This window comes from Protomyctophum parallelum, assembly GCF_964188405.1.
Source record: "Protomyctophum parallelum genome assembly, chromosome: 22".
NCBI classification, from domain to species: domain Eukaryota; kingdom Metazoa; phylum Chordata; class Actinopteri; order Myctophiformes; family Myctophidae; genus Protomyctophum; species Protomyctophum parallelum.
The window spans coordinates 35,393,080-35,410,768 of record NC_139714.1 but is presented as its reverse complement, the minus strand read 5'-3'; the positions used below and the strand labels follow the sequence as shown (position 1 = coordinate 35,410,768).

At 44.8% G+C, this 17,689-nt stretch overlaps 1 protein-coding gene across 1 annotated transcript in view; it reads left to right on the top strand.

Moving 5' to 3' along the window:
- LOC310853156 (neuron navigator 3-like) overlaps positions 1-10,639 on the top strand; it is a gene marked incomplete at both ends in the record, with an annotated part of 50,536 nt that extends 39,897 nt beyond the window's left edge. Inside the window, one exon of the mRNA XM_083757395.1 lies at positions 10,461-10,639. Within this exon, the coding sequence (XP_083613521.1) occupies positions 10,461-10,639 (179 nt within the window). The remainder of the gene's footprint in view (positions 1-10,460) is intronic.
- Between the last annotated feature and the right edge of the window lie 7,050 nt (positions 10,640-17,689).

Genomic DNA, 17,689 nt, shown 5'->3' with positions numbered 1-17,689 from the left:
TGATGACTAAAACTAAGACTAAATATACTGATGATGATGACTAAAACGGAGACTAAATATAGCCCACAACGTGTCACAGCGCGACGCGTTGTGTGGGCTTGCAGATCGGTTATTTTCATCATTACGACAAAGGCCCGACAAATTACATTTTAGTCTCGACTAAACTCGACTAAACACTAAAACATTCCAGGTGACTAAAATTTGACTAAAACTAAATTCAAAATCTGCTGCCAAAAACAGCAGTGGGACCAGCTGAAGACTCTGACGCCTGCTGGTTACATTGATTGCAACAGCAGAAAGACAGGAGGATAAAACTAAAATGTTTCTTATATGCTTTGTGAACTTGTGACCTACAACAGCTCACAGCCCATATTATGTTCAAGCTTATATATCGACTATATACCCTCAAATAGCTGATGTTTATTGGTTTACAGCGGTTAATTTGGATGATTCGGATGATATATTGAGTGATTTCGCTGCAAGGGAACCTCTCGAGGACCCCTGGGGGGTTCCACCACCCCGTACCCCCACTTTGAGTGTCACTGCCGCGGTAGACGATGTTATTGGATCCAACAGCTGTGAGCTTTAGCAGGCCTGCCGTGGTTTAAGTGTCTCTGTGCATACAAGACGGTCACAGAGACCCCCTGCTGCTTCACAGGGACCCCCTGCTGCTTCACAGAGACCCCCTGCTGCGTCGGCTCCCCTTTAACCCATTTCGACCTGAGACCAGATTCTACAAAATAATGCCTTCTAAATCCATGACAGTTTTCTGAAAACCTCATGTTTCTATTATGTCAGTCGTTCTCAAACATTGTCATCATGTCGAGGACCCCCGAAAATATAATGTAATTGGCCGCCGACCCCCCATCTGAAAATATGTTGTTCCAGGGACCCCCCCCCCAGAAGCAAAGATTTGAGTTAAAAACGTTCGCTCTGAAAGAATATATATTCAAAGATTTGTGCCACATTTTCACGATTTCTCAAAAACAGCAGACCTACAAGCTCGTAGCGCGGCACCGAGCTTGTATAGATCTGCTATTTTTCAATAGCTATAAAGTATAACATAATGCTTAAAAACAACAAAAGGGGTTTCCCGGCCAGAACGGCTTAAACCTCAAGGAGGTCGACGCGCCCTTGACCTCGACGGCGGGCAGAAATAGCGCGGCGGCCTAGCTGACACACTGACCTAGCGCTGTAAATTCCGCGCACCCCTCCCCGACTCTAAAAACAGCACCGTGACTCCGTAGGCCCGGTATTTAACGAGGGGTTGGAGGAGGGTGGGATTGGGGGGGGGGGGGTCTGTAAAAATACACATGCTCTTGGGTTACCCTGTCCAGTCCAGAAGGCTTTTCATCACTTCCTTTACGGTCCTATACGAAGCATCACGTTATGCTTTAGCTATTGAAAAATAGCAGATCTACAAGCTCATATCGCGCCACCGAGTGGCGCGATACGAGCTTGTAGGTCTGCTATTTTTTGAAAAATCAAAGACACTTTTAGAATCTGATCTCAGGTCAGAATGGGTTAATAATATAACTGTCAGGATGTAATAGACATTTTTAGAATCTGATCTCAGGTCAGAATGGGTTAATAATATCACTGTCAGGATGTAATAGACATTTTTAGAATCTGATCTCAGGTCAGAATGGGTTAAATACACATACACACACACACACAAAAATGTAAATACAAAGTCTTAGTACAGTATAAGAAACAAGACAAGCTGGTATAACTATCGCAGTCTCTCCCAGTACAGAATTAACTCCAGCTAATATAGACTAACATAAAGCTCTGGCAGTGATTCTCCAACGTTTATGTCAAGGACCCTAAATCGATATATAGGGCTGTGTGTTTCTTTAATCAGGGCCCCTGCATTGGGACCCCTTTTATCAGGGCCCCTGCATTGGGGCCCCTTTTATCAGGGCCCCTGCATTGGCACAACACTTTTCAAATCGAAAAAAAACTAAAAAAACAATTGTCAACATTTTCAGAAATCTACAAATTCACCACACACATTTAAACCCGTTGTGAGCTTGTAAATCTGCTATGAATGAATGAATGCCTTTATTGCAGACGCAGGGTCCATATAGAGAAACATACAAAACACAAAATACAATATACATCCAATAAAATAAACACAGTCCAAATGTACATGATAGACAGGCATCTGTGTTCATAAATAAAGGCCAATGTTTTCTAAGGCTATAGAGGAGTATCTAGTGCAACTTTTGACAGGGTTATTTATACTGACGGTGATGCTATTCACAGACTCATCCAAGCGACACGTGAATCTATGCAGTAAAGGACCACTTCACCACTTTTCAACGTATCTTCATATAATAGGTCCTCACTAATAATCATGATAAAATGGCACGATTTTTTTCTACTCAGTCTGTGTCTCATAGGAGGGCTGTGGGAAGTTTACAAACCGTCTTCCAGTGACTATTCCTAGTGTCTAACTGTGCACGCCACTGGGTGCTTGCCACCGCGGTCCGCTTTGAGCCGTGCGTGCATGCGTGCATATTGCGCTGGCGTGGGCACATGTTGAATTAGACGGACAAGTTTCCCTCCCATAAACCATGAGGCGCGTGTCTAATTGAATCAGCCCTCATGGACTTCAAGAGACTCCGCAGGCTGGCATATGCACGCGGCGGTTTGTTGTTGTTTTACGAGGCATGAAAGAGATGAGGGGAAGAAAAAAAACATAAAAAAAAATACCAGCAGGGTGTTTGATGTGTGTGTATGGAGTGTGTAGGGTTTTTTCCCCCGTTTCTTTCCGAGAAAACATACTTATTGTACTATAATGTCTGTTTGAGTCCCCTCAAAGGGCATCTGTCTAGTGGGCGCTTGTAAACCCAAATCCCGGAAACTCTGGTGTTGCATATTTACATCAAGGGCAGTCCTTTCTTCTTTGTTTTTTATGTCAAGCTGCTTGGTCTCCAGACAAGATGTCTTGTGCATTCCTACATACATACTGTGTATATATCAGTGGTTCCCAAACTTGTTCATGTCAACGACCCCCAAAATCAGTGGCGTGCACAGATAGCCACTAGGGGGTGCTAGAGCACCCCCTGCCCTTTTGGCAATTTTGCTCTTAAAAAATAAAATAAAAAAAGTTTTTTTTTTTTCTTAATTTGTAGTGTGTGGACCATGCGGTGACATTGATTAAATCTTGATAAAAAAAAAGCTTCTACTATATTATTTAGGCCCCCCCACAATCTAAAGCGTTGTTTCTATGTCAGTGGTTCTTCGATTAAAGAAATTAACCCTCCACAAGGAAAAAAGGGCACCTTGTGCAGTGCATTTTGGGGCGGGAACCCATTTTGGAAGCTAAGAAGAAGCTAATTTTTCAATAGCTAAAGCACCAAAATGGGTTCCCGCCCCAAAATGTGCTGCACAAGGTGCCCTTTTTTTCACTTGAGCACCTGCCCCTCTAAATGTCTGTGCACGCCACTGCCCAAAATGATACTCATTAACCTGCGGACCCCCCCATTTGAAAATATATGCCAAGGACCCCCCCCCATAAGAGAAGACTTTTACAGGGTATAAGGCCCCCCCCCTGTTTGACCTGGATTAGGCTACGGCCCAACCATTTAATGGCATTTCTAATCTTATTAATTCTATCTTATTAAATCAGCATATTAAAGGCCCGCCAAAATACATTTCAGTCGACTAAATCAACTGTACATTTAAGGCTCATTGGTAGTCTGGATGTTCGGTGGTGAGGTGACCACCGAACTACAACATGACGTCACTGAGGTGACCACCGAACTACAACATGACGTCACTGAGGTGACCACCGAACTACAACATGACGTCACTGAGGTGACCACCGAACTACAACGTGACGTCACTGAGGTGACCACCGAACTACAACATGACGTCACTGAGGTGACCACCGAACTACAACATGACGTCACTGAGGTGACCACCGAACTACAACATGACGTCACTGAGGTGACCACCGAACTACAACATGAAGTCACTGAGGTGACCACCGAACTACAACGTGACGTCACTGAGGTGACCACAGAACTACAACATGACGTCACTGAGGTGACCACTGAACTACAACATGACGTCACTGAGGTGACCACCGAACTACAACATGAAGTCACTGAGGTGACCACCTGAACTACAACATGACGTCACTGAGGTGACCACCGAACTACAACATGACGTCACTGAGGTGACCACCGAACTACAACATGACGTCACTGAGGTGACCACCGAACTACAACATGACGTCACTGAGGTGACCACCGAACTACAACATGACGTCACTGAGGTGACCACCGAACTACAACATGACGTCACTGAGGTTGACCACCGAACTACAACATGACGTCACTGAGGTGACCACCGAACTACAACATGACGTCACTGAGGTGACCACCGAACTACAACGTGACGTCACTGAGGTGACCAACGAACTACAACATGACGTCACTGAGGTGACCACCGAACTACAACGTGACGTCACTGAGGTGACCACCGAACTACAACATGACGTCACTGAGGTGACCACCGAACTACAACATGACGTCACTGAGGTGACCACCGAACTACAACATGACGTCACTGAGGTGACCACCGAACTACAACATGACGTCACTGAGGTGACCACCGAACTACAACATGACGTCACTGAGGTGACCACCGAACTACAACGTGACGTCACTGAGGTGACCACCGAACTACAACTATGACGTCACTGAGGTGACCACCGAACTACAACGTGACGTCACTGAGGTGACCACCGAACTACAACATGACGTCACTGAGGTGACCACCGAACTACAACGTGACGTCACTGAGGTGACCACCGAACTACAACGTGACGTCACTGAGGTGACCACCGAACTACAACATGACGTCACTGAGGTGACCACCGAACTACAACATGACGTCACTGAGGTGACCACCGAACTACAACATGACGTCACTGAGGTGACCACCGAACTACAACATGACGTCACTGAGGTGACCACCGAACTACAACGTGACGTCACTGAGGTGACCACCGAACTACAACGTGACGTCACTGAGGTGACCACCGAACTACAACATGACGTCACTGAGGTGACCACCTGAACTACAACGTGACGTCACTGAGGTGACCACCGAACTACAACGTGACGTCACTGAGGTGACCACCGAACTACAACGTGACGTCACTGAGGTGACCACCGAACTACAACGTGACGTCACTGAGGTGACCACCGAACTACAACGTGACGTCACTGAGGTGACCACCGAACTACAACGTGACGTCACTGAGGTGACCACCGAACTACAACTATGACGTCACTGAGGTGACCACCGAACTACAACGTGACGTCACTGAGGTGACCACCGAACTACAACATGACGTCACTGAGGTGACCACCGAACTACAACATGACGTCACTGAGGTGACCACCGAACTACAACATGACGTCACTGAGGTGACCACCGAACTACAACGTGACGTCACTGAGGTGACCACCGAACTACAACATGACGTCACTGAGGTGACCACCGAACTACAACGTGACGTCACTGAGGTGACCACCGAACTACAACATGACGTCACTGAGGTGACCACCGAACTACAACATGACGTCACTGAGCCGCGGTGAAGAGCAAACCACCGCCACCGCTCCAGCCCTTCTCTCTGTTTTTAACTCACCACCGCTCAACGTTATTTCAGCTCCGGTGGTCAGCTCACCACCGGAGCGGTGGTCACCTCACCACCGGAGCGGTGGTCAGCTCACCACCGGAGCGGTGGTCAGCTCACCACCGGAGCGGTGGTCACCTCACCACCGGAGCGGTGGTCACCTCACCACCGGAGCGGTGGTCAGCTCACCACCGGAGCGGTGGTCACCTCACCACCGGAGCGGTGGTCAGCTCACCACCGGAGCGGTGGTCACCTCACCACCGGAGCGGTGGTCACCTCACCACCGGAGCGGTGGTCAGCTCACCACCGGAGCGGTGGTCAGCTCACCACCGGAGCGGTGGTCACCTCACCACCGAAAATCCAGACTATGAATGAGCCTTATGTCGACTAAAATCTTATGACATTCAGTCGACTAAAACTAGACTAACACTAAAACATTCCAGGTGACTAAAATGTGACTGAAACTACTATAGAGGGTATGCGCATCATCATACCAGGAAGTTATGCGGAAATGGCAAAAAAAACTACGTTCTGGCCTTGACAGCCCATACATCCAAACAGAAAGGTATTTGATTGCATTAAATTACTTGAATCAACACTAGTGACCACACAGTGATCACACGGTGACCTCACGGTGACCACACGGTGACCACATAATGACCCGCTGCTGCTCGCCTGCCCCAATAAAGCCCCTCCTTGACCCCTCCAGAGCGTGTTCAAAGGGAGACGTTTGTGTAAGGCCAAGCCCACATGCAGTTATCACTTAAACGCCAGCTCAGTGACGGCACACACAGTGTGTGTGTGTGTGTGTGTGTGGGGTGGAACCACAGAGTAATAAAAGGATATAAGAGACCTGAACCGGAAGTGGAAGTTTGCTCAGTGGCGCTTTGAAGCACCCGGAAGACTAATGAATAACTCAATGGCTCGAGCGAGCGGAAGTTTAATAGCCTATAGCCTATTAACCCTTTCAAAACCAAACCAAAGATCTATCAATGCATCTATATATAAGCTCACACCACATTGCGATGCGATGTGATGCTGGTACAATATTACCAAGTGCATTACACATGCACTTGGTATGTGTGTGCACAGGTGTGTGTGTGTGTGTGTGTGTGTGTGTGTGTGTGTGTGTGTGTGTGTGTGTGTGTGTGCACAGGTGTGTGTGTGTGTGTGTGTGTGTGTGTGTGTGTGGGGGGGGTCCTGTAAGAAGGGGAGCTTGTAGTTTGTAGTTTGGAAGATGAAAGTACTATTATGTGCCTTGAATACGAGAAACCTTTCCCTAAAAAGAAAAAAGAAAAAAGATGTGATTGCATGAAATCATGAGCACTTTACAAAGAGCTCTAAGATCCATGGTCCATTTCCTTTGACCACGGGCCAAGATGAAAGAGCACTGCAGTGCTGATTGCCCCCGATTGCCCGCGTCACTTTAATTTAGGGGCCAATGATGCATACTACTGTAGCATAGCCAACCGTTATTTGGCTATAAGCTTTGTTCTGGGAAAAGGTGCTCCTTTTTATAATTAGCAGCACTCAGACCAGACTCGGGGAAATGGACAGAGTGACTTTAAGGGAGTCTACATCAAGCTTGACCTCTCTTTAATTTGCTGATATCAAGACCAATCTTACTTCCATCATTACTGTTCCAGGAGAGCGCGTCAGTTTTCCTTTCCTTTCTTTCCTTTCTTTCCTTTACAAATTATGTCAACTTGTCGAGTGCAAATGTGTTACTTATTCAATACTAAAACGAACCAAATGTCACGACACTGAAACAATAATCACATCACTTTCCCACCCTTGTGACAATTTCCAATGTTGTAATGATTCTGGTCTGACTTGTTATTGCTATATCGTAATGTCCTGGTGTTTCTGTCTAAATGATTCCAGCCACAGTATGACAGATTGTTTTGTTGACTGCATTTTCCCCAAAAGAGGAGAGGAGAAAAAATAATGCTGTTGAAAAATGTATATATAATATAAATGACTGCCTCTGGGAGTTAGAGAAATTGAAAACTACCCAAAAACATTCATCCATTCTGACCGGGCACCCATTTTGGTGCTTTAGCTATTTAAAAATAGCAGATCTACAAGCTCATATCGCGCCACCGAGTGGCGCGATACGAGCTTGTAGGTCTGCTATTTTTGAAAAATCGAAGAGCGACTGACATTTTTCAGAATCTGATCTCAGGTCAGAATGGGTTAATCAGACCAGTGTGTGTCCGGCGGAAACCTCGTATGAATCTGATCTCAGGTCAGAATGGGGTGAAAGAAAAGGGACTTAGAAAATTGCTGTGTCATGTGTTGGTTTCTTCCATTGGCCTCTCTGTGCACGGCCAGCCTTTGGAGACGGGCGTGATATGAAAAGTCCATTTCACAAATGGATGCTTTAGCGAGCAAGATCAATTACCCATCCTTTAGCAAATGTGTTGACTCGTCCCTCAGGGGTGTAAATGGTAAATGGTGCATTTATATAGCGCCTTTTATCCAAGGCGTATTCACACACACACACACACACACACATTCACACACCTTTACATAGATTGTGCATTACATTCACTCATTCACACACACATTCACACACCTTTACATAGATTGTGCATTACATTCACTCATTCACACACACATTCACACACCTTTACATAGATTGTGCATTACATTCACTCATTCACACACACATTCACACACCTTTACATAGATTGTGCATTACATTCATCCCAGCCCCACAGTGAGGGCTGTGATCCCAGCCCCACAGTGAGGGCTGTGATCCCAGCCCCACAGTGAGGGCTGTGATCCCAGCCCCACAGTGAGGGCTGTGATCCCAGCCCCACAGTGAGGGCTGTGATCCCAGCCCCACAGTGAGATAAGACTCCTCTAACCCACACTCACATTTGCATTCTACTCTTTTGATTGATTGATTGATTGAAATATTTATTAACAGTTTGCAGAATTTACAGTACATTTTAAGCACAAACTCAATACAAAGACTGTTAACTGTGAGTGGACGACCCAATTAAGCATTACACTTGTTTACAACAGGGTCCACATTGTTCAATTCATCAAAACATTTAGAGACATACAAATAGACATTTCTATGTAGCTAAAGTACAGAACAGGAATTCATCATATAGGAAGCAAAAAGGGAAAAGATACAATATACAGTGAGGGGAAAAGGGGGGGGGGATTCAGATTTGCATTCTACTCTAACCTCTAGTATTGACATTTGCAATGATTATATTATATTATAAATAATGCATAAAACACAATCAGTATTTGAAAATGGCTTGGTGACAATATGCACAGCTGTTGTACTAATGTTCTGTTCTTTATTTAGTTCCTGCAATGGCAACATAATTATGGGGCAGGGGGTGGAGTCAGCTCTGATGCAGAGGACCATACCAACATACCTGATTGAGAAGGGGGGGAACTGGGAATTGTTTAGGGATTCCAGTTGGCTCTAATTGCTGTCTACCCCTTTGTGTATTTATTGGTTTGGTCCACCACTATATAAGCCTCCCTCATGTGTCATTGGAACAGGTCTGTTGGTTGAGTTAATTTCCTGTTTGGTTCCACATTATTTTCATTTAAGTTATGTTATGTTGACCTCAAGGGACCTATACCACTTCAGTTGCTGAAACTTTTGTTAATTATTTGTTACTTTTGACATTAAAACAAACTTTTGAAGTTTGAAAACCTGTGTCATCCTTAAGCTTTGACTGCTCGGACGGTCCCTCACACAGACACTAACTCTCTCAGGTTCGAACTGGCAATTTTGTTTGTACGCGGATAACATCTAAATCTAAATCCTGATTTATGCTTCAGTGCACGACAGTGTCTTAATTGCGCCCCAAATAGCCGACCTATACAAGCTGTATAAAAACTGTTCTAATGCAGATAAAATGCTGTTGAATGTGATTATGCATGCCATTAGGAGGAAGTCTCACATTCATTCAGATTAATTTCTTTGTGCATGTGTTGTCGGATACGTTTGGTCAAGGATTAACCCATTCTGACCGGGCACCCATTTTGGTGTTGGCATCATGTTATGCTTTAGCTATTGAAAAATAGCAGATCTACAAGCTCATATCGCGCCACCGAGTGGCGCGATATGAGCTTGTAGGTCTGCTATTTTTGAAAAAATCGAAGAACGACTGACATTTTTAGAATCTGATCTCAGGTCAGAATGGGTTCATCAGACCAGTGTGTGTCCGGCGGAAACCTCGTATGAATCTGATCTCAGGTCAGAATGGGTTAAGTGTTGGCGTGGGGTTGCATGTTGAATTCGATGTGGTCCAACCAGTGTGAAAAGAGGCACAGAACCGCCACAGTTCTACTTTTTTTGACCTGTCCAAGTAACCTGATCCAGAATTAAAATGCGTTACACAAATTTATGCTGGCATAATGCAATATTCATCCTACAATTAACCCTCTAAGACCCAGCGTTGCTTTTTAGCAACAATTTTTTTTTATTTAATTAATTTTTTTTTTTTTTTTCTGTTCTTTTTTCACCTAAACGTCATCAGTGATGTTCATTGCAATGCCATTTCAATGCCATTGGTCATGATATTGGCATATAAATACCCCCCACAGAGGCTGAAATTCACACAAATTAAAAATGTCTGGACTTTACCCTTGACTTGACCTTTACCCTAATAAAAGTAGGTACCCACGAACTGAGGCTTATATTTCCTCCTTTGGTAAACTAAAACAGAACTGTGAGAAATGTGAAATACTGTACATAATAATACTGTACTGTACTGTATGCAAGTCACTTGACCTTTTTGTTTCCTTTTTGGTCTCCCTACAGAGATCAGAAATGGCAACCTGAAGACCATCCTGGGTCTGTTCTTCATCCTGTCGCGCTACAAACAGCAGCAGCAGCAGCAGCAGCAGTACTACCAGTCCCTGGTGGAGCTCAGCCAACAGACCAGCCCCTCTGCGTCCTCCGCCAGCACGCTAAAAGCCCAGGAGATGCAGTCCAGGTGAGCACCGCTTCTTCACGGCACCGGCGTTGACCCATTCTGACCTGAGATCAGATTCATATGAGGTTTCCACTGGACAGTGGACACACACTGATCTGATTAACCCATTCTGACCTGAGATCAGATTCATACACTGTAAATCCCTGGAACATGTGACACGTTTAACCTAAACACCATGTGTGTAATAATAAAATGCCAAGTGTTTATTAATGGTCATAAAATACAGTAGAACACGAGTTCACTCAAACACCTCACGAGAACACCTAGTGTTCAAATTCTAAACACCTATAATTATGACTGACTTTGATTGTAAAAACTAAACACGTTTATGTGTTTAAAAGGTGTTACAGGCGATTAAACATGTTCTGCTGTTTATAATCTAAACACTGTGACTATGTAAGCAGATAAAAGCCTATACAGTAAATCAGTGACACCGTTTCAGTTTTCCAGACTCCAGTCATAAAACACGTCACAGACTGTCACCTCAACTGATCTCAAGACAAAGTCATAGTATTATTAATAATGGAATCAAACCCATGCTTTTCTTTTTTTCTTCTTAAAATTGCTACTGTAAATACAATGCACCAAATACTCATTGATCAAATTGATCATTTACATTGCAAAACGATTCGATACAATGTCAAACGATCACGAAACTATAGTATCCATTTGCATTTCGATATACTTTAATTTCGATTTTTTTAAATTAAAATCGATATTTCGATACAGTTACTACATCGTTACACCCCTATAGTTAGTAGCGTAGCACAGTGTACAACACAGTCAATATACGGGCCTGTGACATTTCTTACTGTCACTGTTCATACTGTATATACTAAACCCAAGCGTTTAGGTTATAAACACTTATCTGTAACACTTTTTAAACGTGTCACAGTGTTTAGATTATAAACAGAAGAACATGTTTAATCGCCTGTAACACTTTTTAAACACATAAACGTGTTTAGTTTTTACAATCAAAGTCAGTCATATTATAGGTGTTTAGAATTTTAACACTAGGTGTTCTCCTGAGGTGTTTGAGTGAACTCGTGTTCTACTGTATTTTATGACCATTAATAAACACTTGTTGTTGGTGTTTAGGTTTAAACGCGTCACATGTTCCAGGGATTTACAGATAAGTGCACGTCCACATACTGTAAAGATACTGTAAAGATGTCCATAGCAGAGTGAATAGTGTCGGGCCGGCTGGCCAGTGATGCACAGTCCAGTGTGATGTATATAGATTATAGACACAGGCCTGGCATGCCTCACATGGGTGGCATCCCCCCTCGTGCCAGATCACGTTACCATACTGCTCAACTTGGGCCTGTGTGTGTGTGTGTGTGTGTGCGTGCGTGAGTGCATGTGCGTGTGTGTGTGTGTGTGTGTGTGTGTGCGTGAGTGCATGTGCGTGTGTGTGTGTGTGTGTGTGTGTGTGCGCGCGCACGCGCGCGTGTGCATATGCGGACTGAGAGCATTTTCTTTACTGTCAGCGTTTCAGTGTTCAGAGTTTGCTGGTGAAATTACACAGCTGAGTGATGTTGTTTAAAGTTTCACTCAGTTTAGAAAGACTTTGCTGCTGATGGAGGTTGGTTGTGTGTGTGTGTGTGTGACTGTGTGTGTGTGTGTGTGTGTGTGTGTGTGTGTGTGTGTGTGTCGGGGTCTTCAGGGGGCACAGCTGCCTCCCGTTCCACCCCTCCAGCCCCCCCCCCCCCCCCCCCCCCAATACCCCTCGCGTCATGCAGAAACAGGTGCGGACGAGACCCCCGCCCTCAGTGTGGGCTGTAGCACGCCAGCGCTTCTGTATACAGCCACACACACACACACGCACGCACACACACACACACACACACACACACACACACACACACACACGTACACACACAAAACGGCACAGGTTAATCTCCAAAGAGCTGCCCCCCCCCCCCCCCCTCAGTAACATCTCAGTCCGCAGGGGGGCTGAAGGGGAAGGGGAAGGGGCCGGGCTGCAGGGTAAGTGCAGGCCGTCAGAGGGTCAGGCTGTATGTGACCGTGATAAACCAAGCCTGTTGTTGACCCTGTTGTTTTTGGCAGGGTCATCCCGGTGTGTGTGTGTGTGTGTGTGTGTGTGTGTGTGTGTGTGTGTGTGTGTGTGTGTGTGTGTGCGCGTGTGTGCGTGTGCGTGTCAGTGAGTCAAACATCACAATGCAACACAGATTACTTTTATATAATAATAATAATATCATGACCAATGGCATTGCAAGACTAAACAATGAAAAAAAAGAACAGAAAAAAATATATTAATTAAGTAATTAAGTAATTTTGCAATAGTACTACCATGGGTCAAAGGAGTTAACACTTAACACTGTCCTTTGCGTTGTTGACACGTTGAAAACAGGGAAAACTAGAAAAAGTGCCCTTCTGGGCACAGGTCTCCACCTGGATAGGAATGTAGGCCATTGCAGCTTGCCTTCATCTGGTGGTTGGATAAAAGGGCAACAAAAGTAAACTAGAGAGACTGTGTACCAATTTGCGTGATGTTTGGACAAAATCTGTAGGTGTACTGTGCAAAAAGTTGTTTTGCACAAAGCGGCCTCCTGGTGGCGCTATAACAGGCCGTTCTGGAAAGTTTGGGGCAGAGGTTCATCGTTGGCATCCAGGGAGTGTGTGTGCAAAATTTGGCATCGACCGGGTTAACGGTGGCCGAGATTAGCTGCTCACGGACACACACACACACACACACACACACACGGACGGACGGACGGACGGACGGACGGAGTGCAAAACATACTCTCCCCCCATGCCTTCGGCCTGGTGGAGACAACAAACCCTTGAAAGTGTTGAACTATTGCAGCCTTTCTCTGTAGTTTTGGCACTAGAGCAGCGACACTTAGCGCCTTCATCCACTTCCTGTGATCTACAGCGCCAGAGAGAGAGGCTCCTCGTCAACATCCAACCTCTCAGGGCGAGAGCTGTGATGATTGACTGGCTGGCCCTGGATCAGCCGTCTGGGCTGCCACGGTATACTGGGGAAATGTTTTACCCCGTTTAGATTAATAACCAGGCTCTGATATACTGTAGGAATGCTGACACCTTCTGTAGAACGGTGTTGTTTTTTTGGCAGCAAATTTTCTATTTGAGTTTTTAGTCATTTTAGTCTCTTGGAATAATAGTTTTCATTTAGTTTTAGTCACATTTTAGTCACCCGTAATGTTTTTTTTGGTGTTATAGTTTTAGTCGACTAAAATATCATGAGATTTTACTCGACTAAATCTACAGTTGATTTAGTCGACTGAAATGTTTTTTTTTTTTTGGTGGGGCTTGATGTTGTCGCGCAATGGCTTGTAGATCTGCTATTTTCAGCATGCAACCAAGTGTAAAATTACTTACTGGATCTCTTGTCCACTAGCCCCTTCCTAACACATAGTGTTTTATTTGTTGACAAAATCGACAGTATTATTTAATCATAGTTTTAGTCACCATGGCTTAGTTTTTGTGTTTTTTTTGTCATTGAAAAAAGGTAGTCGACGAATATTTTTCATCTTAGTTTTTTAGTCGGCAAAATCAACCCTGACTTGCAGACTCTAAACCCCTAAGGCTCTAAACGTAAACTTTCTTGGGGGCAGCACACAGGTGTTTCATTCATTGCAATGTGTCACACTAGCCCTGAAACATGACTGCCATGATGATTATCATGACAGTCATGCAGAAACTTTTTGGCGCTCGCTGCATTTACAAGATTTCCGTATATATAAACATTCAGATTTCAAATATAATAAGTATAATAAGTACTCAGAATTTGTCCCACGGGTGTTAGTTAGTAGCAGCGCCAGCGATTACAATTGCTGCGTCCCGCGTTGTTTAATAAAAAGCATTTTTATCCGAGCTCCCCGGCTACTTTTTTCAAACGGGGTTCGTTTGGGAAATCCACAGTTGCACACCGGGAGCGCACTCGCCTATTAGTCTGTATTGGCAGGGCGGTCAGCGTACCTATATCGAACACACCGAGTGCCACCCTCCTCCCGACCGATAGGGGCGCGTAGTTGAAAGCCAATGGCAAAATAACACCTCGGATAAAAATGCTTTTTATTAAACAACGCGGGATGCAGAAATTCTAATCGCTGGTGCTGTAACTAACTAACACCCGTGGGACAAATTGTGAGTACTTTATATTTGAATTCAGAATGTTTATATATTTTAATTCTTTGTAAATGCAGCGTTCGCCAAAAACAGGGTGAAGTTTCTTCATGACTCTCGTATGAATACGAGAGTCATGAACCATGGTAGTGTCACACGTGAGTTTGTAGATTGGCCAGTTTGGCTATTCGTTGTACGACGAGGTATACGTACAGTATACTGCTAGGGCTTAAGTCAGTGGCGTGCACAGATAGACACTAGGGGGTGCTAGAGCACCCCCTGCCCTTTTGGCAATGTGCTCTTAAAACAAAAAAAACCTTTTTTTTTTTTTTTTTTTCCTAATTTGTAGTGTGTGGACCATGCGGTGACATTGATCAAATCTTGATAAAAAAAACGCTTCTACTATATTATTTAGGCCGCCCACAATCTAAAGCTATGTTTCTATGTCAGTGGTTCTTCGATAAAAAAATAAATAGCAGACCTACAAGCTCGTAGCGCGCCACTCGGTGGCGCGCTATGAGCTTGTAGATCTGCTATTTTTCAATAGCTATAAAGCACCAAAATGGGTTCCCGCCCCAAAATATGCTGCACAAGGTGCCCTTTTTTTCACTTGAGCACCTGCCCCTCTAAAATGTCTGTGCACGCCACTGGCTTAAGTGGTTAATGGAGAAGGCTGGTTTCACCGCACCACTTGAAGCTCTGGCAGCCAAATGACTCAGTTAGTGTGTCTATAATATATACAAAACAAAAAGAAGATTTACACTAGTATCACTTTGACCACTTTCAGCCTGGCATTCCTCATTTGGACATAATTCTTTTATAGGCTCATGTTTTAACCCATTCTGACCTGAGATCAGATTCATACGAGGTTTCCTCCGGACACACACTGGGTCTGATGAACCCATTCTGACCTGAGATCAGATTCATACGAGTTTTCCACTGGACACACACTGGTCTGATTAACCCATTCTGACCTGAGATCAGATTCTAAAAATGTCAGTCGCTCTCAGTCGATATTTCAAAAATAGCAGACCTACAAGCTCGTATCGCGCCACTCGGTGGCGCGATATGAGCTTGTAGATCTGCTATTTTTAAATAGCTAAAGCATAACATGATGCTGACACCAAAATAGGTGCCCGGTCAGATTGGGTTAAAAAAGAAATTGCGAAAATAGCAGCACTACTAGCCTATACACGCTCATGAACTTGTAGATTTGCTATTTTTGCCCTGTGGCGCCGCCATTGCTCAACAAAGTGTAAAATCGGGGCTTATACATACTTAACCTCGACAAAGTTCAACAAATGTTTTCAGCAAAAAGATATTAATAGGAGAACTTTGGATTTCTATCATCCATTCATTCATTGCCACTTTACTAATTTGCCTTGACTGAAAGGCTGTGCCTAAAATAGTTTCATTTTCCACAGTGTCTAAATTAACGTTATGCCTGACCCAGAGATTTAGTTGCGTCTGAATAACTTCCAAAAATATAGGCTAATAGTGTACTGAGCAGAACAATGACTGTTGACCTAATTAGCTCCCCTCGCAGCTTCACACACACACACACACACACACACACACACACACACACACACACACACACACACACACACACACACACACACACACACACACACACACACACACACACACACACACACACACACACACACACACACACACACACACATTTACAGTTGTGGGGGTTAGAGTGCTTTCTATAGACAGCACCTGCTGGCCCTATGCTGGGCGTCTGTGGAGCGGAGCCGGGGTTTGAGACGTATGTGTGCATGTGTGTGTGTGTCGGGAGGGAGGGAGGGAGGGGATCTCCCCATTGGTGGGACCGCGACAGGCTGGAGCCAGGGGGGGGGTTTGCCTTTACTGCAAAGGGTGCAGCCCCCCCCCCCCCCCCCCCCCCCCCCCCAGCACTATAGTGAGCCAGTCACTGCCCCCCTCCCACTTAACTTAACACCATGTCCCGTACTGGCCAGCAAGTTGACCCCCTGGTGTCACGCTCTGCGTCGCGCCTGCCCACTGCCATCTCCCAGGAGAGGAAGAGTGGTCTTCTGCCCTCCTATGGGACCAAAGCACCCAGCCTAGCCTCGCCAGACTCCTCTCCGAGGTACATTTGAACAGTAGTGCGCGTGGCGTGCATGTACGTTAGTCCGTCCGTCCGTCCGTCCGTCCGTCCGTCCGTCCGTGTGCGTCTAGGGCAGCAGAGGTTGTTGGACGTTGTTGGAATTTAGGAGGCCGCGGGTGGAATATGGATTAGTGCCGACATGCCGTTAAGCATCATGAACTGGTAAATTATTGGATTTGTTTGATCTGTTTTTTTAAGCTGTTTTATGTGCTGGATTGAATGTTGTTATTAATGTGGACTACAGATTTTGTATTTTGTACTAGTATTGCGATTTTGTTTGTTCAACTCAAACAGTGGCCATTGTACTGTACGTGATATTGCCATGTTATTTTTGTCTTGGGTATTACTTGGTCTCAATCACTGTAAAACATTGGTCACTCCAATGGCATAGTTAAGTCTGCTTGAAGCATAATGAATCTACCATTCTTTAGGGGTGCTAGAGCACCCCCTGCCCTTTTGGCAATGTGCTAAAAAATTAAAAAATAAACTTATTTTTTTTCTTAATTTGTATTGTGTGGACCATGCGGTGACATTGATCAAATCTTGATAAAAAACGCTTCTACTATATTATTTAGGGCCCCCCCACAATCTAAAGCTATGTTTCTATATGTCAGTGGTTCTTCGATAAAAAAATTAATAGCAGACCTACAAGCTCGTAGCGCGCCACTCGGTGGCGCGCTATGAGCTTGTAGATCTGCTATTTTTCAATAGCTAAAGCACCAAAATGGGTTCCCGCCCCAAAATGCGGTGCCCTTTTTTCACTTGAGCACCTGCCCCTCTAAATGTCTGTGCACGCCACTGGCG